Source organism: Monodelphis domestica, chromosome 4 (assembly GCF_027887165.1).
Source record: "Monodelphis domestica isolate mMonDom1 chromosome 4, mMonDom1.pri, whole genome shotgun sequence".
Classification (NCBI taxonomy): domain Eukaryota; kingdom Metazoa; phylum Chordata; class Mammalia; order Didelphimorphia; family Didelphidae; genus Monodelphis; species Monodelphis domestica.
The window spans coordinates 267,560,013-267,586,653 of NC_077230.1; the positions used below are offsets into that span (position 1 = coordinate 267,560,013).

General features: G+C 38.6%; 1 protein-coding gene across 3 annotated transcripts in view; it reads right to left on the bottom strand.

Moving 5' to 3' along the window:
• Positions 1-26,641, bottom strand: part of FAT3 (FAT atypical cadherin 3) — a 756,780-nt gene that overhangs the window by 71,839 nt on the left and 658,300 nt on the right. For all 3 annotated transcript variants that reach the window (XM_056794533.1, XM_056794534.1, XM_007495043.3), the window contains one exon: positions 1,716-2,105. In XM_056794533.1, coding sequence (XP_056650511.1) covers positions 1,716-2,105 — 390 coding nt within the window. The remainder of the gene's footprint in view (positions 1-1,715; positions 2,106-26,641) is intronic.

Consider the following 26,641-nt stretch of genomic DNA (forward strand, 5'->3'; position numbering starts at 1 on the left):
TTTGGGGCACTTCTTCACTGTTCAAGGATCTGCCATTTCATCTGAACCATCTTCCTTTTGCTGATCCAGATCCTGGCCCCTCTACCACTAAGAGATTGACCTTTGAGTTTTTGTGGCCTCCAAGTTCTTCCTCCTCCTAGCCAACATGGAGATGTTTTATTTTTGATCTGATAAATGATATCATTGGTAGAGAGAACACCTGGTGAGGAACTTCCTCTCTTAGCTAGATTGGTCTTTGGATGATAGACATATTGCTGGGTCCATCCTTGAGGTCCTTCCATTGTAAAGAAAAGACTCCAGGACTTCAGTGGCCTTCCCAGATCTTATGCTCCATGTTCACTGCCTCTAATACCCAGTGTCTATATGCTTCTGAACATTACCGTTTTATCACTGTTGCTGAAAGCCACATTCATTTTTTGGTGGCTGAATCACATTATGTATTATTGACTTATGTTGGCCCCATATCCATGTCAAAGCTCCCTCTTTGTCAGAAGAAGTGATGTTAAGCTAGGCTTTCTCCATCCTGCACTTGTGCTGTTGAAATATAAACATAAGATTTCACATTTCTCTAGTAATTTCACCTTGTTAGTTTTTGTGCTTCTTTCCCATCAACAGAGAACTTTATGAAATCCCGATTCTGTCATTCAAACTACTTGCTACCCTTGTCTCCTACCTGCTGTGTGTAATCTCTGAATTAGATGTGCCTGCTTCCGGGGTCTTTATCCAAGATGCTGACAAAAATGCCAAACAGGATAGGGCCGAGGCCAGATGGGGAGAGTTCGGACTGGGCAAAGTATGTATGTCTGTGTGTGTTGGGCAGTGATGCAAATTTTGCAAACTAAATAGAACTTCTGTGGACTTAATGGTTTATGAAAACTATTTGCAAGGGCTGGGCTAGGCCATATGGTTCTCCCTCCCTTCTTACTAAATGCTGTGGAATTGAGGAAGCATAAAATCAGTTGACAGATCACTCCTGCGGCTGGGCTCATATTTTAATTGGAGATAATGACCAGTTTCCAATAGGAGAGCTGGAAGAGTAATAGCTTCTGCAGAGGCAATATGTCTACAGAAAAGAGCACTAGGCTGGGGGCTAGAATACCTGCTGCTTTTATTTCTGGGTTTCCACACTGAGTGCTTTCAAGGAAATCAATTAACCTCTCTGGTTTTCAATGGCCTTACCTGCAAAATGGGGGCAATAATGTCTGTCCAACCTCAAAGGGCTGTTGGGACAATGAAATAGAATAACAGATGCCAAAGTGCTTTGGAGAATGTTGTAAAACACAAGGTGTGATTATGACAATTGATCATCAAACCCGTTTTTTTTTTTTGCTACAGTCTTTATCTGGTGTGCTCTGCCATTAAACAGATCACTATGAGGAATACCCCAGGGATTTGGGGACCTTTGTCTTTCCCTCTATACAACTATGCTATAAATAATGTCAATTTATAAATTTATTCAGAGACTGGAGAGAGAAACTAGGATTAGTAGTAGTACTGATTGTTTAGAAGGAACCAGAACTTTGGAGAAACCTGGAGAACCATGGCGTCCTTAGTCATGAGTATAACTCTACAGGACAATCGGAAACCACCCAAAGTGGAGTGACAAGAACCAAAGAGTATGAATTTCCATTCATTTATAGCAACTTTTGGTGCCAGCTTATAGGTCTGACTGACAGAAGCTTAGCTTGGGGGCACTCATTTGCTATTTTACTCACCTGTTTTCAGGTTAATTTTGAATTTCCCTCGTTCATTCCCAGACCGGATGAGATAAGTAATCTCAGCATTTGTGCCAATATCTTTGCTTGTGGCAAAAACAGCAAGAACTTCAGTGCCTGGGGTTGTGTCTTCTGGTACTGTAACAAGATAGTCCCTTCTTTCAAACACAGGAGGGTTGTCATTAATATCCAACACGGTAATGGTGACCGTGGCCAGGGAAGACAATGCTTTAAGGATGCTCTGGTCAGATGCCTTCACACTGATGTTATAGGATGACTGCAGCTCTCGATCCAGAGGCTGCTCCAAGATGATAATGCCTGATGAGCTGTCTACTGAAAAGTACCCTCCTGCTGAGTCTGCCAGGGAATAAACAACTTTTCTGTTGATGCCTAAGAGAGCAGAAAAAAAAATAGAAAAATGATGATTGTGTACAATAATCTGTAATAAATATTCTTCTCACTAGATACTAATCCCTGACCTTCTAATCTTGATTAGAATGGACAACTGACATATTCCTTCACTCTGAAAAATGTTGACCATTCAGCCAAAGTATTTCCACTTATGTTATATTCTCTTTTAAATATCAGAAAATCTACCACAGTGATTTTTTTTTCTCCTTCCCTGTGGCTTCCTGGAAAGAACTGTGCTCCTTTCTCTCTAAAGTTACCTCTTCTTCCTACATTAGGGGTTTCAGCCATTTTCTAAGGCAAAATGCTTCTTCCCTTATCTTTTCTCTCTCTGGAATCTTCAATCTGTCAGTCTGATCTTTTTTTAAAGACACCTTCAAATATATTTGGTTCTTCTGAGTCTTAAATGTAAAACTCCTACCCCTTCTCATTACTGTCATTCCTTTCTTCTTTTTCATAGCCAAATGCTTTCAGTGAGGGGCTGATACTCATTGCTACCATTAAAAAACAAAACCAAACCAAACAAAAAAAAAACCTCCTTTACTTTCTTTTTGGAATCAATACTAAATATTGGTTCCAAGGCAGAAGAGAGAAAAGGGCTGGGAAAATGGGATTAAGTGATTTGTCCAGGGTCACAACTAGGAAGTGTCTGAGGTCATAATTGAGCCCAGAATTCACATTTCCAGGCTTGGCTCTCTGTCCACTGAACCACCTAGTTGACCTTAATGCTACTATTCTTAAAAAAAGCTCCTTAGCTTCCTATCTACATCACATGGCACAGTGGGAAATAATCCCTTTTGAAATATAGATATTGAGTTATTAGTCATCTGTTGCCAAATACAATAGTTATTTCACTCCTCTACAACCCTTCCTCCCCCCAGTACTTCTCAACTTTTAGGCCATGCTTTTTCTTGATAATCTCCTTTCTTGTGTATTAGTATACTCTTCTGGTTCTCAAACCTCCCTGATACTCCTCCTCTGTATCTTACACTGCTCTTCTTTCTAATCCCTAATTTAAAAGGTTCCCAGAATCTTAGAAGTGGCCTCAGAGATCATCTATTTCAATTCATAACTCTAAGAGGTATCAAACAAATGGCTATCTGTCTATCTGTTCTTTTGTTTTTCTAACCTTCTAGGGACCCCTCCTTCAAAAGCTCAATTATTTTTTTGGATTCAGTGACTAATTTTGTTTTAATGAATTTCAAATCTACATTTATGATCTTAATTTATCCTCTAATTCTACAGGCCTATAAATAAATGCTTGATGATTGACTAAAAGACATTGCCATTTGACTGTCCTGACATTATCTCAAAATCAGCATGCCTATTTGGAACTATACCCAAAGGGCTTTAAAAGACTGCTGCACTTTGATCTAGCCATAGCACTGGTTGGTTTATACCCCCCAAAGAGATCATAGTGAAAAAGACTTGAACAAAAATATTTATAGTCACACTCTTTGTGGTGGCAAAAAACTGGAAAATGAGGGGATGCCCTCCAATTGGGGGAATGGCTGAAAAAATTGTGGTATCTGTTTGTGATGGCGCACTATTGTGCTAAAAGGAATAATGAACTGGAGGAATTCCATGTGAACTGGAATGACCTCCAGGAACTGATGCAGAGTGAAAGGAGCAGAACCAGGAAAACATTATACACAGAGAGTGATACACTGTGGTACAATTGAATGTAATGGATTTTTCTACTAGCAGTAATGCAATGATCCAGGACAATTCTGAGGCATTATGAGAAATAACTGTTGGAGTAGAAACACAGAAGAAAAACAACTTCTTGATCACATGGGTTGATGGGAATATGACTGGGGATGTAGACTATAAACAATCTCCCTAATGCAAATATCAATAATATGGAAATAGGTCTTGATCAATGACACATGTAAAACCCAGTGGAATTGTGTCAGCTATGGGGGGAGGGGAGGAAAAGAACATGAATCATGTAAGCATGGGAAAATATTCTAAATTAACTAATTAAATAAAATTTTTCAGTTAAAAATGAGCATGCCTAAAACAATTTTCCTTCCTTTTCTTGTTCAGTCCTGTCTGCTTCTTTGTGACCCTGTTTGGATCATTTCTTGGCAAAGATAATGGAGTGGTTTGCCATTTCCTTCTTCAACTCATTTTAAAGATGAAGAAACAGAGGTAGGAGCCAAGGTGAAGGAGTAACTAGGGAAGCAGCATGCTGTTTTACCATGAAAATCCTCTCTGATCAAGAGTAAAATATTGCCACAAAATGAATACAGGAGTGAAAGAACCAACAGAGACAAAGGGAAACAATCTTCAAGAAAAGAAAAACCCAAAAGGTAGGCAGAGACCATCTGGGGAACTGAGTTGAGAGGGGAGTGGACCTAGCAGGAGGCATAGTAATGAGTGAAGAGCAAGCCAAGAGCAAACTACACACTCCCACCTCCCCATACATCTGCTCTCATAGGTTCCAAACTTAAGCCCAAGCTAAGTCTGACCATGAGATCCTGCCAGTCAATTAGTGGTTCAAGTGAACAACACCCATTGAAATTGAAAACCTAAAGAGAAGTCTAGAGAGTTTCAGCTCATTGCAGTCTGGGTTGAGGGGGGCCAATCCACATGGGTCCAGGGCAAAGCCAGGAATCCCAGTCTGGGCTTGAGGTAAGGACACAATCCACGATTTGGTGTGAGGACATAGTTCTCAGTGGAAGCCTCCCTGGGTATTTTTGCCCCAAACTAAGGGTGGAGCTCCAGGGAAGGTCAATCAAGGGTGTGCCTGATTGAATCGAGAGTACCTTGAGGCCAAAAAACCATAAGAATGAACTGGGGATAGAATCTGATCAGCACCTGACCTGATCAAGTTCAAACTGAGATCAAAAGCTTACACCAAGCCTGAGGAAAGACTTTAAGCTATCAGCATCTCAAAGGTCAATTGAATCATTGAGAGAGGGGACTGCCAGAGCTCTCAACCCTTAGACCATTGGGTAAACTAGTACAACCTAGAAAATAAACTGAAAATAACATCAAAGTAGGATTGAATTTTAAGAGGGTAACCCAACTTTCCAGAAAACAGAGCCTACCCATAATTAGATAAGAAAAATGAGCACACAACCAAAAAAGCACTTAACTCTAAAGACTTTTTATCAAGACAAAGAACAAGGTGCAGACACAGAAGAAGGGGACTGCAAAAGCAAAGGGAAAACACCCAAAATCCAAAAGAAAACTATAGATTGGACACAGATTCTGAAAGAGCTCAAAAATACTTTTATTAGAGGTGGAGGAAAAGTGGAGAAGATAAATGAGTGATGCAAGAAGAAATAGGTCAACTAAAAAAGGAGAACTAAAAACTGACAGAGGAAAACCAGGTCTTAAAAATCAGAATCGAACATCTAGAAACTAATGATTTCATGAGAAATCAAGAAACAATAAAGCAGAATTAAAGGAAAATATCAAATATCTTATTGAAAAAAAAAACCAACTAACCTAGAAAACAGGTCTAGGAGAGACAATATGAGAATTATTGGATTACCTGAATGCCATGATGAAGAAAAAACCTTGGATATCTTATTATAAGAAATTATCAAAGAAAAATGCCCAGAGATCCTTGAATAGGAAAATAAAATTGAAATTGAAAGAATTCACTGATTGCCTCTATAAAGAAATCTTCAATTGACAGGAATGTAATAGCCAAATTCAAGAGCTACCGACCCAAAGAAAAAATACTTCAAGCAGTCAGAAAGAAACCATTCAAATACCATGGAGCTACAATCAGGATCACTCAGGACCTAGTGATTTCTACATTAAAGGATCAGAAGATATGGAATATGATATTCAGAAAGGCAAAAGATTTGGGTTTACAACCCAGAGTTACCTATCCAGCAAAACTGAGTATACTCTTTCAGGGGAAAAAATGGTCATTCAATAAGATAGAAGATTTCCTAGCATTCCTGAGGAGTAAGCCAGACCTAAACAAAACATTTGAAGGCCAAATACTAGACACAAGGGAAGCCTAGAAATGTAAGTAAGAAAGAGAAAATTTAAGGTACTCACTAAGGTAAAAATATTTATATATACATGGAATGAGGATTTCTAGAATTCTCAAAAATTACTCTCAGTAGTAGAGCAGATAGAAGAAATTTACTCAGGAAGAAAGTGGAATAGAAAGCTGATTATGATAATATGATGTATATGATGATATATGATGATATCATGTAAATGTGATGATATGGAATGATATGTATTCATATGAATGACATGTAAGAAAATCAATCAAGGACTGAAAGAGAGGGTTGCATTGAGAGAAAAGGGAAGGGAGATATAAGATGGGGTAAATTATATAACATAAAGAGGTGAGAAAAAATCAATACAGAGAAGGGAGGATAAGGGTGGTGATGGGAAATGCTTAAACTTTACTCTCTGTGTAACTGGCTCAGAGAGGGAAAAATGAATATACTCAGTGGGGCATAAATTTCTATCTTACCATACAGAGAAGTAAAAGGAGAACAAGAGAAGGGAAGTGTTGGGTAATAGAAACGAGGGGGTCTAGGGGGGGAGTGACAAAAAGCAAAATATTGGTGAGAAGAAATAGAAAGAGAATAGAGCAGGATCTAAAAGGGGATTATAATATGGAGGGTAATACACAATTATTAATCATAATGCTTAATGTCAATGGGATGAAGTCACCCATTAAACAGAAGTGGATAGCAGAGTGTATTAAAAACCAAACCTACTATATGTTGTTTACAAGAAACACATTTGAGGCAGGGCGACACACACAGATTCAAGGTAAAAGGCTGGAGCAGAATATATTATGCATCATCTAAAGTAAAGAAAAAGCAGGAGTAAGAAACTGAGGTAAACAGGGTTAAGTGAGTTGCCTAGGGCCATACAGCTAGTAAGTGTCTGAGGCCATATTTGATCTCAGGAAGATGAGTCTTCCTGACTTCAAGCCTGGAACACTATCTACTGTTAACACCTAGCTCCTACTTACCTTCCTATCACCCCATTATATTTTTCTCAGAATGGCTATTTTAGTTGTTATAGTTTCTTATTTCTGTCATTGATTTCCTGAGCCTCCTCAACTTTCAGGTTCAAAACTTTTGACTTCTTTGCTCTGTGTACTCGACCCTAAACCCATTTAATCAATAAGTATTTGTTTTTATCCCTTCAAAATATAATTAGTAAAAGATTGCCATAATATTTGTTCTTCTAGATGCTTTTCTCTGTCTGACAACCTGCTTGATGGGGTCAGATACTTCTTCCAGAAATTTGGTTTTACCATGCCACTCCGTTTAGGATATTACAAGGAGGCTCTGTTCTTTATTTTATTTATTTATTTTTTTGTCAAGTACAAACTTCTGAGTTTGGCATTAAAGATCCTTTATACTAAAGAAAAAGGTACTCCATAACTCTATTCTACTTAAAAGGAGGACGTGGTGTGCTGATAAGGGCAATGTATTTAGAGTCACAAGACTGGTGTTCAAATTCTGATTCTACTAATCTATAAGTCCCTTGGCAGAAAGGTGAGCTAATATAATGGGAAGAACTCTCTCTTTGCAATGAGAGGACCTGGGTTAGAACCTTAGCTTTATCAATACTTCTATATAACCTTGGAGAAGTCAAGCCATTTCCTTCCTGGATATCAGTTTCCTCACTGATAAGTAAGAAGGTTGATCTCTAAGATCCTTTGTTCATTCTACTCCTACATCTATGATCTTATAATGTGAAGAGCCTCTATGGAGGTTTTCAAATGATAAACCTTAGCAGCTATAAACACTTAGAAATTCTGTCATGTTCAGTCATGCTGCCCTACAATTAAATCTTCTTGATGTCTATTCTTTGTGCAGCTAGGTTGTTCAATGGATAGAATCTTGTACCTGGAGTGAGGAAAGTCTTAGAGAAAATCTGGCTTCAAACACTTACCAGCTATAGGACTTTAGGCAAGTCCCTCAATAATAGCTAGCATTTATAGAACTTTTGAAAGTTTGCAAAGCACTTTACAAATGTCTCATTTTATCTTCCCAGCCATCCTGGGAGATGAGTGCTATTACCATCCACATTTTACAGCTGAGCAGATTGAGGTGGGCAGAAGCTAAGTGACTTGTCCAGCAAAACCACTGCTATGTGTCTGATGCCAGGCAGGTAGTCAAATCTTCCAGATTCTAGGTTCAGGGTCCTTTCCACTGAATTAACTACCTGCCTCTTAACTCTTGCCTATCTCAGTTTCCTCATCAGTAAAATAGGGATAATAATAGCACCTGTCTCTCAGGATCGTTCTCCTCTCCTCAAGCCCTTATGGACTGTCTTAGAATCAATATTGATTTTAAGGTATAAGTACAGTAAGGAGCAGGCTATGGAGATTAAGTGACTTGCCCAGGATCACACAGCTAGGAAGTACCTGAGGCCAGATGTGAACCTAGACCCTCTTGTCCCAGAGTGGTGCTAAGGATGAAATGAAATATTTGTAAAGTGTTTTTCAAACCCTACAATGCTATAAATGCTAGCTATAGTACCTCATCCATAAGACAAAGGTCTTAGATAATTTCTAAGTTACATTCTGGCCCCAATTTTTATAAAGTTGCTTCTCTCTACACTAATTTTCTTTATATACAAAATAAGAACGAATTAGACCAGTTCCTTCCTAGAAATACATCTATGATTCCACAAACTCCCTATTAGCTCACAAATTAAAATTTCAAATTCTGGTTCATTCATAGATCTTTTCTGTCCTCATCCCCATATTTAGTTCAGATGTTACTTACAAACCTCCAACTCAGTCACTGACAAAAAGAGATGACTTTAAGAACTATTATTTTTAAGTCTAAAATCTTTCCATCAATGGACATTTATAGATATTGATATTATCAGTATTTTATAGTTTACAAATTACTTTAGAGATATTGTATAATTGATTCATCACAGCAACATGTACCTGAACAGAAAACAAATTGGATTTGGAATCAGAAGACGAGGTGTCAAATACTAGCTTTGCCATTCATTCCCTTTTTTGTGTGGCCTTGGGTAAATCACTTAACCTCTTTTTCTTTACCTAGAAAGCCAGGAGGTTGGACCAGATGATGTCTAAGGTCCTTTGGTCCCCGTCAAGCTCTCAGGCTATCATCTTATGATGATAAGAACCCTTAAGGAAGCCAGCAGTCTTGAGTGGATGAGCTTCCAATGGTATAGACCTTGGAAGGGCTGTATGATGTTGATTCAAACTTGTAGAGGGCAGCGACTGTGTTGTGTGTTTATTCTGTCTTATGTCATCAAGGGGATGGAAATGCTCAGAGGTAACAAAAACGTTAACGTTTCATTCTCCCCAAAGCGCATTTTTCTGATAGCAAAAATTCCCAGCAAACCAATAAAATAATGTATCTTGGAGAGGATGACATAAATTCCATTAAGTTACTCATCCAAAAGGTCAACACTTAAAGAGCTCACTTTTGGTTTAGTTCCAGACAGTTGAGTTTTGCCTCGGTTCCATCATTTTTCCCCTTTTTTCTTTTTCAAAAGCAACATGTGATTATAAATGTCAACCTCTATTTTGACCAGTAAAGGGATAAGAGATCAGTAATGGGAAGAAACAGGGATGGGAGTAGTGAGGGGGTGGCATCTTATTAGAACACAGGGCTGCTTTCAGACTGGCTCCATGCTTCAGTTCTTTGCTATAAATTACTGGGGAAAGTATACAGCTAAGGAAGTCAAGCATGCAATTGAGAAACAATAACTTAGATGGGTATTAAAACTCCCTGGGTGTCCTGAGGGCCAACTTGACTGATTTGATGGTCTCAGAGCACCTTTCAAAGTTGCAAAAATGCATTTATGGAAACAGATTAGCAACTGACACAAATGTACCTCACTGGCTTTAAAATCACACGCGGTCTCTATAGGCATGACTTCCACCCCATAGCATATGGAATGTTGCTGTTTCTAACAACATAAAACACAAATTTCATACAATGGCCTTTCATTTGAGGCTCCAGCATCTGTAGGTAAACTATTAAACCCATTTCATTGATGTATAAACACTCACACTTATTCAATACTGTTCTTTTCTTTGGGTAGTTGTATTAAAAAACAAAGGGCTGGGGGCAGCTGGGTAGCTCAATGGACTGAAAGCCAGGTCTAGAGAAAGGAGGTCCTGGGTTCAAATCTGGCCTCAGACATTTCCCAGCTGTGACCCCCATTGCCTAGCCCTTACCACTCTTCTGCCTTGGAGCCAATACACAGTATTGAATCCAAAATGAAAGGCAAGGGTTTATAAAAACAAAAACAAAAACAAAAAACCAAAGGGCTGCTAGTAGAGAGTGCTGGGTGTGGAGTCAGGAAAACATGAGTTCAAATCTAAAGAGAGACTCTAGCTGGGTGACCCTGGGCAAATCCCTGAACCCTGTTTGCCTCAATTTTCTCATGTAGAATATGATCTGGAGAAAGAAATGGTAAACCACTCCAATATCTCTGTCAAGAAAACCCCAAATGATGTCATGCAGACTCAACAAGACTGAAGCAATTGAACAAATGAACATTAACACCAAAAACCAAATATCAGATTCCCTGTCTTTTTAACGTTCATCCATTCTCTTTAAGGTTGTTCCTGGGATCCTGAGAGAATTTTACTAAAAGCAAACAGACAAAGAAAAAACTCTATTCCCAACACCTGCCCAGCATTTTAGAAAGGAGTTAATTCTTATTTGCAGCTCTGGAAGGCAGGGTTGGGCCAGCAGCTTTGGAGGAGGTGATACAGAAGTTAGATCTGCGTGCTGAATCTGTCTATAAATAATGAGGCCTAAAGGGAAAGCACTTTTATGGCTGCCTGCTCTTGCCTTCATCAAGACCACTACTGAAATCTAATTAAAAATATCTGATGTGTTCTATCATGCCTGATTCTTTAATTGTCTTCTGATGCCCTTGGAACTCTGACCTAGATGTGGGCTTTGCCCAGAATTACCAGGCAGAAGCCACTTTTCCCCACATCTGACAGTTTCAGTGGGTGCACCCTGAGAGTGGGATCAAAGGACTTAGGAGGCTGGCATTGTTCAAACAGGATCGATGCCCCCCAAGGGCAGATTCTGTTCCTTTAAAGTGCAAGAGCAGGTGTCCCCCTCACCCCTTACTATGACAGAAAAATATACAAATAATTCGCTGATCCAACACCCTCGTTCTCTCTCACTGTCACTCATTCTCTTTTTTCTTTCTCTCTCCTCTTTTTTACTGTCTCTGTCTTTCCTCTCTATCTCACTCTTTCTCTATCTTCTGTTTCTTTCTCTCTCCCCCTTTCTATGTCTCTCTCTAGCTCACTCTTTTTTCTCCCTGTCTCTATCTCTCTATCTATTTCTCCCTCTCTATCCTCTCTCTTACTCATTCACTCTCTTTGTGTCTCTCTCTTACTTTCTCTCTTCTCTCTCTTTTTCTGTCTCCACTCTCTCTCCCTCTCTCACTTTTTTCTCTGTTGCTCTCTTGTCCCTCTCTGTCTCTCATGTCTCTGTCCTTTTTCTGTCTCACTCTGTCTTACTCCCTCTTTTCAGTCTCTTTCTCTTTTTCTGTCTCCACTCTCTCTTCCTTTCTCTCTTATCTCTCCCTTTCTTCCTCCAGCCCTCTCATTTTTCTCACCTCTTTCTCTCTCTCTCTCTCTCTCTCTCTCTCTCTCTCTCTCTCTCTCTCTCTCTCTCTCTCTCTCTCTCTCTCTCTCTCTCTCTCTCCCCCCTTACAGCCCCCCTCACTCTCTCCATCCATTCATATATCCCCAAGTCTTATGACATTTATTTTCCTTCTGACATGCTCAAACATTCACCCACTCCAGGGGAGGACCATTCAGACTGATAGAAAGGCAACACCAGGAAAAGAAAAAATTATGAAATGGCATGATTGATGATTGCTAGTTTTCAAGAAATGAAATATTATTAGCATATTTATTTTTCCAAAAGTTCAGCTTTTTAAATATGATTTAAATAACCATTTGGTAATTTTAGAGAAGTTAAACAATCATTAGTAATAGAATAAATCTAATCCTTCCTTCTTTCATAGGATTGGACTTCAAATAATTGAAAAGCAATTATGCTCCTCTCTTTTTAAGACTTCCTTTCTTTAGGTAGGTGGTATAAGAGAGCCAGGCCTGGAGTCAGGGAAATCAGAGCTCAAATCTGTTATCAGACATTTACTAATTTGGGTGATTCTGCCATTTTACCTTAATTGAGTGAGGACAGTTACTTAGCTTCTTACACTGTTCTTAAATTCCAGGATATTAGAGGATTGTGGCTTTTACCTCAGTTTCCTCATTTGTAAAATGGGGATAATCTATATCATTGACTTCTCAGGGTTATTGTGAGGATAAATAATAAATACAAACAAATTTATACAAATAATTGGAAAGAGCTCAGCATATTTCCTGATACATAAGGGCATTATAAATATTAATATATCTATACATGGTAACATAGATATTAATACATTTTTACATACACTATTGTAGTTCAATTTATATAGCATTTCATAGGTACAAAGGAATACTCCAGGGGGCAGCTGGGTAGCTCAGTGGATTGAGAGCCAGACCTAGAGATGGGAGGTCCTAGGTTCAAATCTGACCTCAGACACTTCCCAGCTGTGTGACCCTGGGCAAGTCACTTGACCCCCATTGCCTCGACCTTACCACTCTTCTACCTTGGAGCTAATATACAGTATTGACTCCAAGATGGAAGGTAAGGGTTTAAAAAAAAACAAAAAAACAAAGGAATACTCCATTTCTTTTTTTCCTCCTATTCTCATGATTAAAGGCAACATAGCATAAGGGAAAAATCCACAGATCTAGAATTTGAGTTGCTATCAGTGTATTCTTTCTGTTCAAGTTTTCCCTTCCCCCAGTAACTGAACAGAGTATATATTTTGCGTGAATCTTGTATTTACTTACATGTGAATATGTAGTATCCCTCTATTATTATGTTAGTTCCCTGACACCGGGCACCATTTCATTTTGGCATACAAAAGGTGCTTAATAAATGTATGTTGATTGACTGGCTTTTGGTAAGGAACTTTAATTCCTTGGGCCTCAATTTACTCAGCTTTAAAGTGAGGAAACTGGACTAGATTGATTTTAAGACCTCTCTAGCCTCTAAAATTCCTGGGATGCCTATCATTATGGGGTAGTTTAAGGGAATGTTATTATCTCCATTTTACAGATGATGAAACTGATGCTTAGGGCAGTGAAATATTTTGTCCAAGTCAAGCATTGGTAGAGAGCGAACTCAAACTCAGGTCTCCTAATATCACATCCAAAGATTTTTCACTGTAGAATAAGTCAGAAATGAACTCTTCAGTTAACTGTGAAAGAATGCCTTGGCATTGAATTCTGACCCTATTACTTCTTTTGTGACCTTGGATAAGTTATTAACTTCTCCAGGCCTCAGTCTCCCCTGAAGACCCTTCTAAACCAAAATCTATGATTCTTTGGATCCATCCTCGTTGGACAGGATTTGGGCTTGTTCTTACTTTTGTGAACTGAATGCTTTTCATGGAACCAGAATGAAAACTTTCTACCACATGGCCTATGGCAAATGCCATTTGTCAAACCATCAGTCCTTTGTTCTATTCTGAGGTGAAGCAATGTAACAAGCGGCTAATTGGTTTAATGCTTCTACCCTATGTCACAATTTGTTTTATCAAGGTGTAATATTAATCCATCATTTTGTGTCTTTAAAAAAAGCATGTAATTCTCCTCTGCCATTTTAGCTTAACTGAATGAGGCCAGAGTCACTTAGCTTCTCACACCGCACTGAAATTTCAGGATATTAGAGAATTGTGGCTTTCATTGAGTGAAATTTCAGCATGTTAACTGCTGCAAATGGAGGAAGGAAACCCCAGAGGACTAAAATCATGAAAGGGGCATGATTAAACTCTTTGGATGCTTAGAGAAATAACTAATAGGCAGTGGCATTCCATGAAGGAGGCTGGGAGAGACTATACAAACATTTTCCTGATATTCTATGTGTTATATATTGGAATGGATTGCCAGGAGTGGTTGTGGACTCTGTCTCTAGAGGTCTTTACATACAGGATAGCTGTGTTTGTCTGGGAGCCCTTGGGGTGACCAGGGGCCAGGGAATGGTCTCTTTTTGGTTCTGGAGATCAAGAAGCTACTTTGGAATGAAGAAGGGTGAGACTGAGGTTTTAGGGTTTGCAAATGGGAGAGAGACTGTTGTAGGAAGCAAGCACATTGGACTTGGAGTCAGGAGCTGGTTGCTAGTTCTAGTGCTGGCTCTACCCCTTCCTGCTCTCTGACTTTGGAAACTCATTTATCTTCTCGAGGTTGCAACATCCCACCCTTATTATAAAGAAAGGGAGTAGCAGGAATTGATGTCTAAGAATGTAGTGAACTGAAGAGTTTCTGTGAAGCTGAAGATGGATGAATGACCAAATTCCAAAAAAGAGGGTCTATTCTTCTTTTGTTTCTAGTAAAAATCTATTAATGTGTTATTAAATAAATGGTTTGTGAGCTCTTAGAAATGGAACTAAAGGGCTAAACTGAAGCTGGGGTGGGAAACTGGGATTGTGGATGTTGGGTAATAGAAGTTAAAAAAGGCAATGAAGCAAGTCACTTGACCCCCATTGCCTACCCTTACCACTCTTCTGCCTTGGAGCCAATACATGGTATTGACTCCAAGACGGAAGGTAAGGGTTTAAAAAAAAAGGCAATGAAGGAGCCTCAGTGGCAAACCCTAGAAGCTAAAGAGGGCCATGGTTTCATTGCTACAAGAGTGCACTGTTAATACACACCATCATGTTGGAGCATGTCATTTTTTATTTTCTCTTCTTAAATCCTTACCTTCTTCTGCCCTGGTATCAATGCTAAGCCAGAAGAGTGGCAAGAGCTAGGCAACTGGAGTAAAGTGACTTGACCAAGGTCACCCATCTAGGAAGTATCTGAGGATCAGATTTGAACCCAAATCTGCCTGATGCTCTATTCATTATGCTATGGAGCTGCCTCCTGGAGCATGTGCTTTTGGTAGAAACTTTGTGCCGAGTAGCAGATCAATTCAACATTGCTCCAGTTTCAGACACTGTCCAAACCAAGTCACTAGACCGACCCATCTGTGAGAACGATTTAAGAAGGAAATGCAATGTGAACCGTGAAGTGTGAGAGGAAAATAAAGGTGTTCTCTCTGGAAAGGACAGAATTCCAGGTGCTGCTAGTGGCAGCTAGTAGCCCTCAGAAGTGAGCATGAAAGAAAGTTTTGTAGTCCAGACTGCGTAATGCTTAATTACCTGAGAACCAGCCTATGTTCTGCAAAGCTCCTTACCCGGAGGCTAAACACCAGTCAATCAACCGATCCAGAAGCATTTATACTATACCCATGAAGGCAAGTTGTGCGGATGAAAAAACAACCCCCTAACAATTTGTGTCCTCATGGACTTGCCATCTATAGAGAAGGCAACATGTACACACAGAAAATATTTTTTAAGGTAGAAGACATTTTTGAACACAGAAACATTGTAAACCATTTACTACTGAATGGAAAAATTGTACTCCTCACTGGTGAAAAGTTTATCCACAGAACTTTTGAAGCATTAAAGTATTCTTAGTTATTACATTTGATTATTTTAAATGATTATACCTCATTATCACTGCTTTTGAAATTTAGCTAAAATGCTCCTTGGAAAGCAGAAAAAAATTTATATCTGTTTGAATCCTTCAGAAAATAAGCAATTTCCATCTGAATGGAGCAGTAAGTTCATGCTCCCATAGCATGATGTGACAAAGATTTTTTTCCTCCACAGGTCACACATAATTGTGTTACCATAGGAAGGAATGATACCCACTAAGGATGCATTATTGGTAAGTTATATGGAACCATGGCTCATGTCAAATATACTAATTTTATTCTTAAACAATGTGAAAACTTTTGAAGATGAGTACCTGAAATTCGGTGACAGAGTCAGAGAGGAAGCATAAAAATAGTTGTGGAGAGAGTAATAGTCTAGAATCCAGGAGGACAGCTTTATATCTGATTTTCTTTGAAGGAACAACTCAAATTCTCTGATCCTTCTGAAAATCCATCTTTTTCCTACCATGTAAGTGTTTGGCCATATATGTTATCTTAGTGCATAAGCCATTCTCTTTCACTTTTTTGTTCTGTCATATTACAACCTTAAAAAATCCATTTATAGAAAGGGAATTTTGTGTAATTCAAAATGGTGTCCCTTGATGTGTGAACTGATTCTTTCTAACTTGTGAGACTGGCACTAAAGTATTAAAACTCGGTAACTACATTTCTGGATGAGTTACATTTGGAGTCCTTTGACAGCATCTTGTGCATCTTATCAATTGAAATTCTGCTTCTCTGTTTCCAAGGCTTCTGGGATAGGTAAAATACCAGATGACAGAGTCAGCATCCCAAAAGGTTCTGAAAAGATAGAATACTGAGATGAATGATAGTCTGATATCTGACAGCCAAAAAAGCTAATGCAATCTTGGATAGAATTAAGAGAAGCCACGTTTCCAGGAATGTGGAGGTGACAGTCCTGCTGCCCCACATTAAGAGCAATGCATTCAGGGGAAGCTATGTTGCTCAAAAGATAGAGAGCCAGGCCTGGAGATGAAAGATCCTGGGTTCAAATTTGACCTCAGATATTTTCTAGCTGTGTGATTCTGGGTGACTCACTTAACCCCACTTACCTGGCCCTTACTGTTCTTCTGCCTTAGAATCAACAATTAGTATTTATCCTAAGTCTGGAGGTACAGATTAAAAAAAAATGGAATGGACTGCCTTGGAAAGTAGAGGTCCCCTTCTCTCATTCATTGGAGGTCAAGGCTTGGATGACTACTTTATTATGAATATGTTGTAGAAAAGTTTTTTTTTAATATAGGCATTTTTCCTTACAACTCTGACATTTTATGAGTATAGGGATTTTCTTCTATTTCTTGAAATATGATATTAAGATTCTTTGTTTCATTGTGTTCTGTGGGGGGATGATTCTCAGATCTTTTTGCTGAGTTTTGTCTATAAGGTTAGTTCTTTCTGTTTGTAAAGTCATCAAGGGTTTTTCTAATTTTGCTGTTTTTTTCTTTTACATTACTCTGAGAGCCATGCTTCCTTCTGCATTGTTATGCAAATGATCTACTGATATATCAAGGGCACCCATGATAAGGGAGGGTATTAGAAAGTGATAGACAGGCTTTTGCAAGCAGTGGTTCCATGCCAGATTATATCTTTAAAATCACACAATTAACTGAAATGCATAGAGATTAATAAGATTTCATTAATAAGATTTCAAACAATAAGATTATTGTTTATTGACAATAAAAAAAGCACCTGATTTGGCAGGTTGAAATGCTACCTTTTAAAAACTATTTTCTAAAAAGTAGAAACTTTATCTTCCAACAATATGGCAGAATTCTATAAAATTCCTGCAAAGAGATGTCAGAGGGAGGAAAAATAGGGTAACATAAAGAACCCTGAATTTGGGGTCAGAAGACCTGGGTTTGAAATCTAGCTCTGTCACTTACTATCGATATATACTTGGACAATTTACTTTAAGCTGTCTGGACTAAGGGATTCATAAGGTTCCTTTCATTCTTAGAACTATAATTTTATCAATTAACCAATCAGCAAGCATTCTTTAAGCACCTACTATGTGCTAGGTATTGTGATGGGCAAAAAAGACAAAAATGAGACAATTCCTGTTCCCCTGGAGTCTACACTTTCTTAGGAAGATAATGTGCACACTTATAAGTCTATATGGAATAAATACGAAGACGTTTCATGCAAAGTAATTAGAGAGCAAAGGCTCTAATAGCTGTGGGATCAAGAATAACTATGTAGAAAATCATCTTGGGGGAAGCCAAAGATTCTAGGAGGTGTAGGTGAGGATGGAATTCATTCTAATGAATGCAGTATAATGTACGCAGTAATCAGGGCTAGTGCAGAAAGCTGGGAGAAGGGAATGCTCTGTGTGAGAAACAGAATGAACAGTTTGGCAGAACCATAGAGTATAGTAATGGGAGAAGAGTGTAAGAAACGAGACTGCCAAGATAGGCTGGCATCAAATTCTGAAGGGCTTTAAGGACAAACACAGAAGTTTATTAGATTTTATTCTGTGGGCAATTAGGAGTTCTTTTAGGTTATTGCGATGGAACCTGACATGGTCAGAATTATCCTTAAGAAAAATAATTTCAATAGCTATGGATTGGAATGGAAGAGACTTGATGAAGGAAACCAGTTAAGATACTGTTGTATTAGTTAAGGAAAGAGGTGATATGGGTTTGAACAAAGGCCATACATATATAGTTGGGTTAGTGGAGAGAAGGGACCAGATGTGAGAGACGTGGTGGGAGTACAAATGGCAATCTTTGACAATAGACAGGCTCTGCTGGTGAGGGAGATTGAGGAGTGGAAGATGACACTGAGATAATGAGCCTAAGAATCTGGAAGAATGGTGGTGCCACAACAAAAATGAGCAAGTTTGATATAGGGGCAATTGGTGTGTGGGGTGCTGCTTTTGAGATATAGAGGTTAAGATGTTTCCAGGGCAATCAGTTTGAAATGGTTAATGGGCAATTAGTGATTTATCACATGAATTCAGGAGAAAGCATGAGCTTTTGTCTGATGATGATCTGATTTTTAATATTGCAAAGAGATTTATGTTCACTGAAGACACTTGTCACTAATCGTGGAAGATCTTAAGACCATGAATTTAGAGCTGGAAGGGCCGTCAGAGGTCATCTGGTCCAGCACCGACTCATGAAGGAGGAAACTGAGGTCCAGTAATTCTAAGCAACAATGCCCAAGGTCATATAAGTAGTATATGACAGAGATGGGATTTGAACAGAGATGGGTTTTGAACTTGGGGCTTTTATGACCAAGGTCAATGCTCTTTTAGGAGCTTCAGTACAGATTTTAGGTTGATAATCAACTCCTCCAAATATTTCTGTTAGAGGTGACATCATACTTGAACACTACAGAGTCTCTTGAATACAAAAACATCTCAAACTGAGAGGGTTTTTTTTTTCCTGTCTACATAAGAAAAACAAAGAGGATGAAGAATGCCTGGAGTGCAGGTTATGGTTTGTATATATGGAAAGAAATTATAAAAGGGCAATGAGTCATACTCTGAGTTGCACAGTAAGAAGGTGAGCCCAATTTGCCCTTGGAAAAATTGAAAGTTCTTTTAGTGATTTCATGTTTCTTCCTAAACCAAAGATTTAACATTTTTTCCCTTCTTTTTTCTTTTTAGTATAAATATTCTTAGTGCTGCTGTATGGCTATCAGCATGGGAACATTAAAGATTCTGAAGAGGAGTTGTGGATGAACAAAAGGGCAATGGAGAAACACATAGTGGATGTAAGTAGCTCGAACACCTGGAAAATCAAGAAAGTGGATAGGGCAAACAAGAGTCAGAAATTTCATACTAAAATCAAACTATATACATAGAAAAAAGATGGATTGGCAAGGACGAGGGTCAGATAACCAATGGATAGCTGGGGGTTTCACTGAATCCACATGAAATCAAAAGAATGTGAAGAAGGCCACAGCATGTAGTTCCTGGTAGTGAATTTATGAGAGAACATAGAGAAATTTCTCCAGGTGGGCTATGATTTACATTGCCTAACCTGACATGATCATGGACCCAATAGATTGTTAGAATCATGGTTCCAACTTTTTTTGTCTTTTGTATCTGCCTTTCTCTTTTGAAGTTTATTGCCTTATTAAGATTACAACCATCTGTTCTAAATGTCAAATCTCTCATTTGCCTTTTCTAATTCTTCTTTAAGTACTGTAATTTTCCTCTTTATATATCATTCTTTATTTTCTATATTTGTTTTTTGAGTTTTAGAATTATCCTTTTGGTTTTTGTGATTGTTTTTATTTTCCCTTCGGGGATCTAGAGGTTGTTCTTCAATTATTACTCCTTTCTCCAGTTTTCCTTTTTACTCAGAATATTAATTTTCAAGGACCTATTTTGTGTATTTATTTCTTTACATTTTATGTTTTATTTTCCTTGAGGTTTTCTTTATGAGCATTGTTTACCTTGCATTCATTTTATTATGGTTTCTCTACTTTATTTGGTGCCTTTTTTTTTCTGCTTAGAGGCAATGGATTTAGACACAACTATTCATTTAGCCATTTCACCAGAAATCTTACCATCTCATTTCAGATTAAACATACATGACCAAAGCAAATTTAAGAGATAAAGCAAGTAGGTGAGAATGGGACCCAAGTTATCTACTGAAGTGTTAAGGGGCTTGTGAGAAAAGAATCTCAGTGAATTAGAGAGGATATGGAAAGAAAACAGAACCAATGTAAAGTCAGAGTTTTCAACATTTTAAAAGATTCACAGAAACAACAATTCTTTTACCTAACACTGAATCTAAAGAATAGTTAAATTTTCCATCAACTTCTCACACTTGTTTAATTTCCAATGGAATACCACCTGAAACAGTTTTAAGCAACAATGCTCAGAAATCACTCCTCAGTATTCTCTGCTTTTTCAGATTTCCAGATCTTAAGGTACATTCTATTCTTTAAAAAAAAAAAAATCTGAAGTCACTCCCTTTCTTTGGAAAAATATTTTTGATAACGGTCTTTATTGTGAAGAGATTTCAAGAAAAAAATTGTTTTCAACTTATTTTTAAAGTTCTAAGAGAAAACCAAAAGGTCTAAACATTTGTTAGCATTTTTTGTAGGAGATAACTAAAGTCACATTGCATCAACAACAACAAAACTGCGACTGACCTTTCCCCCCCTCATTTATAAATGCCTGCAGCTGATATGAAATAAAACAGAAAGTTGCCATGAGGAGGTTCAGGAAATTAGCAATTACTTTTAAAGTTGGCAATTACTTTTAAATAGTCTCTCTAATTACTTCTTTCAGACTGCCTTTTAAAAAGTTTTTCATGGGGTGATGACTAAAGCTGCCAAGTTCCCACTAGGCAAAGCACCAAAGTATAGGCCATCAGACTTTACTTAAGGCCAATAAGAGGTAGAAGGAAGTAGAGCTAACAAAATCAGAGTGGGTTACTCTGATTCTAATGTTAGTCTCTGCTGGACACCCCCGACCAGTCCTGCCCAGCACACCTGCTTTGTAGAGACAAAGAATTTTTTCCGAGTGCAGTTGCTAGTGATGTACAGAATGGCATCCAAGTGGTCCATAAAGACACCACCTGACATGTTCCAGAGTTACTGGAGTTCTGAACTTTGTTTCACAGAACTTGAACCCTACCTTTGTCTTTTTATTCTGGAATGAGAAAAGTAGTGATGGGGAAAAGGGTGGAGTAGGCAAAAGAAACTCCCAATTTAATTCAACAGGCTTTTATTAGGTGCCTACAAAGTGCAAGGTTTTTTATTAAGTATGTATCATGTGAAGGGAAGCATGGTTTAATGGACAGAGAGCGGGTGTTGGGGTCAAGAAGACCCAGATTCAAGTTTTGTCTCTGATATACACAACACCTATCTCGTGGGGTTTTCCTGTGAGGATCAAATGGGTTAATGTATATAGAGCAATTCTCAAACTTTAAGCACCTACATAAATATTAACATGTCACATCAGTGTAATAATAGCATCTGCCTTGCAGGGTTGCAAGGATCAAATGAGATACATGCAATCATATTAAAGTACAAGAGCAACAGTTTTCAAACTGGGGTTTGTGAACTTAAAATATTTTGATAATTTTATTTCCATGTAATCAATTTTCTTTGTAATCTTATGCATTTTATTTTGTGCATTGAGGAACATTATTCTAAGAACATGGTCCATAGATATGACCAGACGACACAGAATGTTGAACAGATCCTCGATGGAGGATTAACGAAAGGAAACAGACAGAGATATAATGATCATGCAATTTATTGACATTGCACTTGAAGGTTTGCAAACTCTTTAATGGGATTTGCAATCTGCACTGGGAAGGGAATATCTTCACTGATCATTTATGTGTGCAAAGTCCTGGGGTCAGAATGTGGCTTTCAGAGTTCTGAGCCACAGAGAGAAATCGTGATTCCTGGGGCCCTGGGAATCCTCAGGAACACAACATTAAGGGCCATCCTGAGGCATCGGGTAGAAATGCCACAGAGAAGTGAGGCAGAGACGGTACTTTCCATAATATGAGGCCACTTCGGCAAGGGCAGAAAGATCTGCACTGACTGACTCCTCCAGCTCAGACCCCTATTGGGTGAGTGATGAGGAGGCTAGCAGACTGCATGGAGAAATGTATCTGGGTACCACAGGGAGGCAGGATTCCGCAGTGAGTTTGCAGACTGAGCCAAGATTCCAGGGCACCTGCTGTGATGAGGGGAAGTCACTTAACTTGATGTACCTCAGTTTACACATCTGCAGGTTGGGGAGATCACTACCCATCATTCATACACACAAGAGCACCATAATGATTACTTGGTAGATTCTTTGAATGCCCTGGAGAAAGGCTTCAAAGAGAGGATTATATTTGTCTTATCTACAACAAGCGCAGGGCTTAGACCATAATGTCCTCCAGAGAATGACTCATGTCTCTTGGCCTTTGGGGGGAGAGAAGGGAGGAGGAGGATTGTTTAATTTTTACTGACATTTTAATGGCTCCTCAGCTGCCATCAAAGATTTAACACTTCAGAGAATAACTAAGCTTTGGTAGAGAAAAAAAATAACATCCATATTAAATTACTGACTTAGAGAATTTAGAAACAACTTCATCCATTCTCCTATGGTGCCTGGCAAAGACACTAAAATGCACAGCACCAGAGAAAAGAGAAGCAATCATTAAAATAATTCTTTCCCCAAGTATCACTGATCCCAATTCTTGGTAGAATAGGAAAGCTGGTTATCAAGGAAGCAGGGGAGATCAAGGTTTGAGTCTTGGCTTTGTCACAAAATAGCTTCATGACCTTGGGGCAAGTCACTCTGGAGCTCAGTTTCCTCAGCTGTAAAATGGGGATTAATAATCCTTGCATTTCCTATCTTAGAGTGGTTGTAAGAAAACACTCTGCTGGCTTTAAAGGTTTATGTAAATGGAGGCTATCATCATGATCTATGCTAAGGCTGCTGCTGTTCAGGGAAATGACTCCGATTTTAATAATATACAGGCCCAGCAAGCCAGAGATAATCCATTCAAGACTCCAAGGATAAGCCAACAGCTGTGACATCATAAGTCATGGATCTCCCCCACACTGGATTGCTTCAGTGCTCTTTGCTTGGGGATAAGCTGCAAAACCATCTGTTGCAAAAGGCTGTTTCAGAAGTTTCGGCTTTCGGCAGGAGTTGAAGCATCTGTGCACCAACTCTGGCTGAAACGCTCTTCTTGATTTTGATCATGACTGACCTTCATAGGAGCATGCATCTCCCCAAACAAATATGGCCATATGGACAGATCCTGGTCTTAGCAGGCTGGGTCATCTGTTCCCCCCTTCTCTATGGAGACCAGTCGAGGAGCTATTTCTTGGCTCTTCCTTGCACCAGCAAAGCAGAAGGTGCTGGCATTAATCTACGCTATCTTGCTTTATGGAAACCTAGTTATCTGGGCACTGGGTAATTAGGCATGATTCTTTCCTTCATTCAGCAAACATTGATTATGAAGCTTCTACAAACATACAAAGACAAAATGAAATTGTTCTTCCCTTCAAGGATTTTACTAATGCACAGCCGCTTTCATTAAGATTTTAAGAGGAACAGGAGAATTATGAGAGGGAAGGAAGGGGGCATTATTCATATTTCTAGATCCTAACGCTTAGGAGTCTTTTGGGTGATGGATGTCAGTGGAGTCCAGTGAGAACTGCAAACTGGAATTGCCAGGGCAGATTCAGACATGCATGTGATTTAAAGACTTCAGGATTTTAATTATGCACTACAGGTAGGGTTGCTAGCATGCCAAAGGGTCTCTGGTGCACTTCATTCTGACAAACCCTAAATCCATTTTTTTTTAAAGACTTGGAATCCCTATTTCACTCAGACTAGAAAGGATCCTAATTCTAATCAGCAAGGAAATTTTAATTTGATAAACATGGAAGCCTTGTTTTTCTAATCTGAATTGCTTTGCCCATTCTTTAGAGGCTTAGTGATCTTCCAGGGGCTCACCCCATTGAGACCTGACTCATTACAGGCACTTAGTGTGGCCATACAATTGGCTACAGAAATTCTGAATTCAAGAGATCCACCACCCTCTACCTTCTACCATACCAGAGATTACAGGCATGTACCAATCCTGGCACAAACACTAAATTCAAAACCAGAATACCTTTATTGTTGTTGTTGTGGGTGTTCTACCTTCTATTTTGAATTACCTTTCTAATGATTTAATCCACTTCATCACTTTTCTTCCCCTTTATTTAGTTTTCAAAAAGGGGCAAATACGTAATGTCCAGTTAGCAGTTATGTGAAATAGTTAGAGGGTCTGGTTTAGCCTCGTATGTTAATACGCCAAGAGGCAGAAAGGAACTCATAAGCTTTCTTGTCCAAGTCTTGTCTTTTTACAGATGAGGAAACTGAGGCCCAGAGAAATTTAAATGACTTTCCCAGTGTTATAGAAGTAGTAATCATCAGAGATGGGATTTGAACCCAAATCCTTTGACCCCAAAGATAATGTATTTTCTATGGACCTAAAGCATTTTGTGTCAATATATTGATGATGAAGTTTTTTAAGCTTTCTTAATAAAGGCAAACATTTCACTCTGATGAACAGTTTATTAGCTGCTTAGTTCTCTTGCTACTTTTGGATTTCTTAGGCTTTGGTTCCTATTTGGGAAAACTATACTCAGTCTGGATTTGGGTTTATTAGAACCCAACACAGAAGGCTCAATTTCTTGCTCTTTGAGCTGTATCTTCCATGGCTTCAAGACCAGGTTTTGAAAATATTTTCTACGTGATACTGGACAAATCACATAATCTCTCAGTTCCAAAAGAGTTCTCTAAAACTGTAAATTATAGACCAGTTACATTGGTAAAGGGAGGTTGGATCTCTGTAGCTTTGTATACTAAGGAAATCACAGGCTTGAGATGTTTTAAAAAGCTAGTCAGTTGACTGATCCCATTTCCCCCCTTGTTTTTAGAGAGGGCAAACACTTCAAATGGCACCTCAATGATGTAGTGGTAGAGAGAATACTGGGCTTGGTGGTCAAGAAGCCTCATCTTCCAGAGTTCAAATCTGGCCTTGACACTTATTAGTTGTATGACTCTAACCAGGTTGTTTAACTCTGTTTGCCTCAGTCTCTTCATCTGTCAAATGGGCTGGAGAAGGAAATGGCAAACCATTCCAGTATCTTTGTCAAGAAAACCCCAAATGTGACTTGGTGTCAGACACAAATGAAATGATGTAACTATAATGGCATATAAATAGAACCAGCCTTGACTGAAATCAACAAATATATAAATGAGTATCTTTTAGGTAACTTAACACCCGCCCCCCAGTATAGCGCAAAACAGGAAAAATTAGGCTAAAGAAATGTTTCCCACTTCTTTTCTTTATTCTTTATGGTTTTACCTCTAATGTTGGGGAAAACGCATTTTTTTCTTTTTTAAAAATTTCTTTAAAATTCTTTACTTTTTGTCTTAGTAACAATTCTAAGGTAGCGGGACAAAGGCTAGGCAAATGGGACTAGGTGACTTGCCCAGGATCACACAGCTGGGAAGTATGTCTAAGGCCTTGCCTACCCCCCAAACTCCCTTTAAAATTTTATTTTTTTCAAAGATATTATTTTAAGAGATTGTGATAGACAGTGTATTTCTCTGATATATAATTTATAAGGAAATCATTGTGAAAGGTTTAATTCAATTAAACAAATGTTTAAATGTTTATTTATAGTCATAGTATGGCTACTAGGTTAGGCTCTGAACAAGAATGAGAAAAATAAATGTTTCTTACACTCAAGGAGCTTATAGTCTACTAGTGAATTCTCAGAATTCCTGAGACTATGGAGACCTCAAAAGATATCCTAAGCCTCTTACAAAAGCTATTATTCTTAGAATGGGCTTTGTAGATTTGCTCATAATTCTTACCCTGCCTTGCTCCATGTTCTTGTATAATTAAAGGAATAAAAATCTCTCTTCTCCTCTCATGTGTCTGGAAATAAAATAACTTTTGGAACACAATAAAGTGCATTTTCCAATGAAAGTTGCCCTTTCCCCCCCATCTCATTTGGCCTAAAATACTCACAGATATCCTGTCTCCATTACCATAGATTCCCTGAGTTTGTCTGAAAGGCATTAAATTTGGTGCCTAAATACAAATCTGTCTCCAAGAGGGAGGCAGAATCAGTGCTTGAGAACAATGACCCAAAGGGCACGGCAGAAGAGGTGTCCTCATCTTTCTCGAAAGTACTACACTTTGCAAATGTTGGGCCATCAGTTCATGTCACTATTTTATGGGAGAGAGCATGTTTCCATTTTACAGGAAAACTGAGAGCGTGTTAAAACCAGGGCAGGTGGCACATTCCTGCATGGAACTCATAAAATTCATGGCACAGTCATCTCTTTTTCGTTTCATTCCTGACCCACACTGCTCGTCCTTTCTTTGCGGTTGGTTCTTTCTGAACAAATGCTCTCAGGGCAACCCTCACCTGCATGTTACTCAAGAG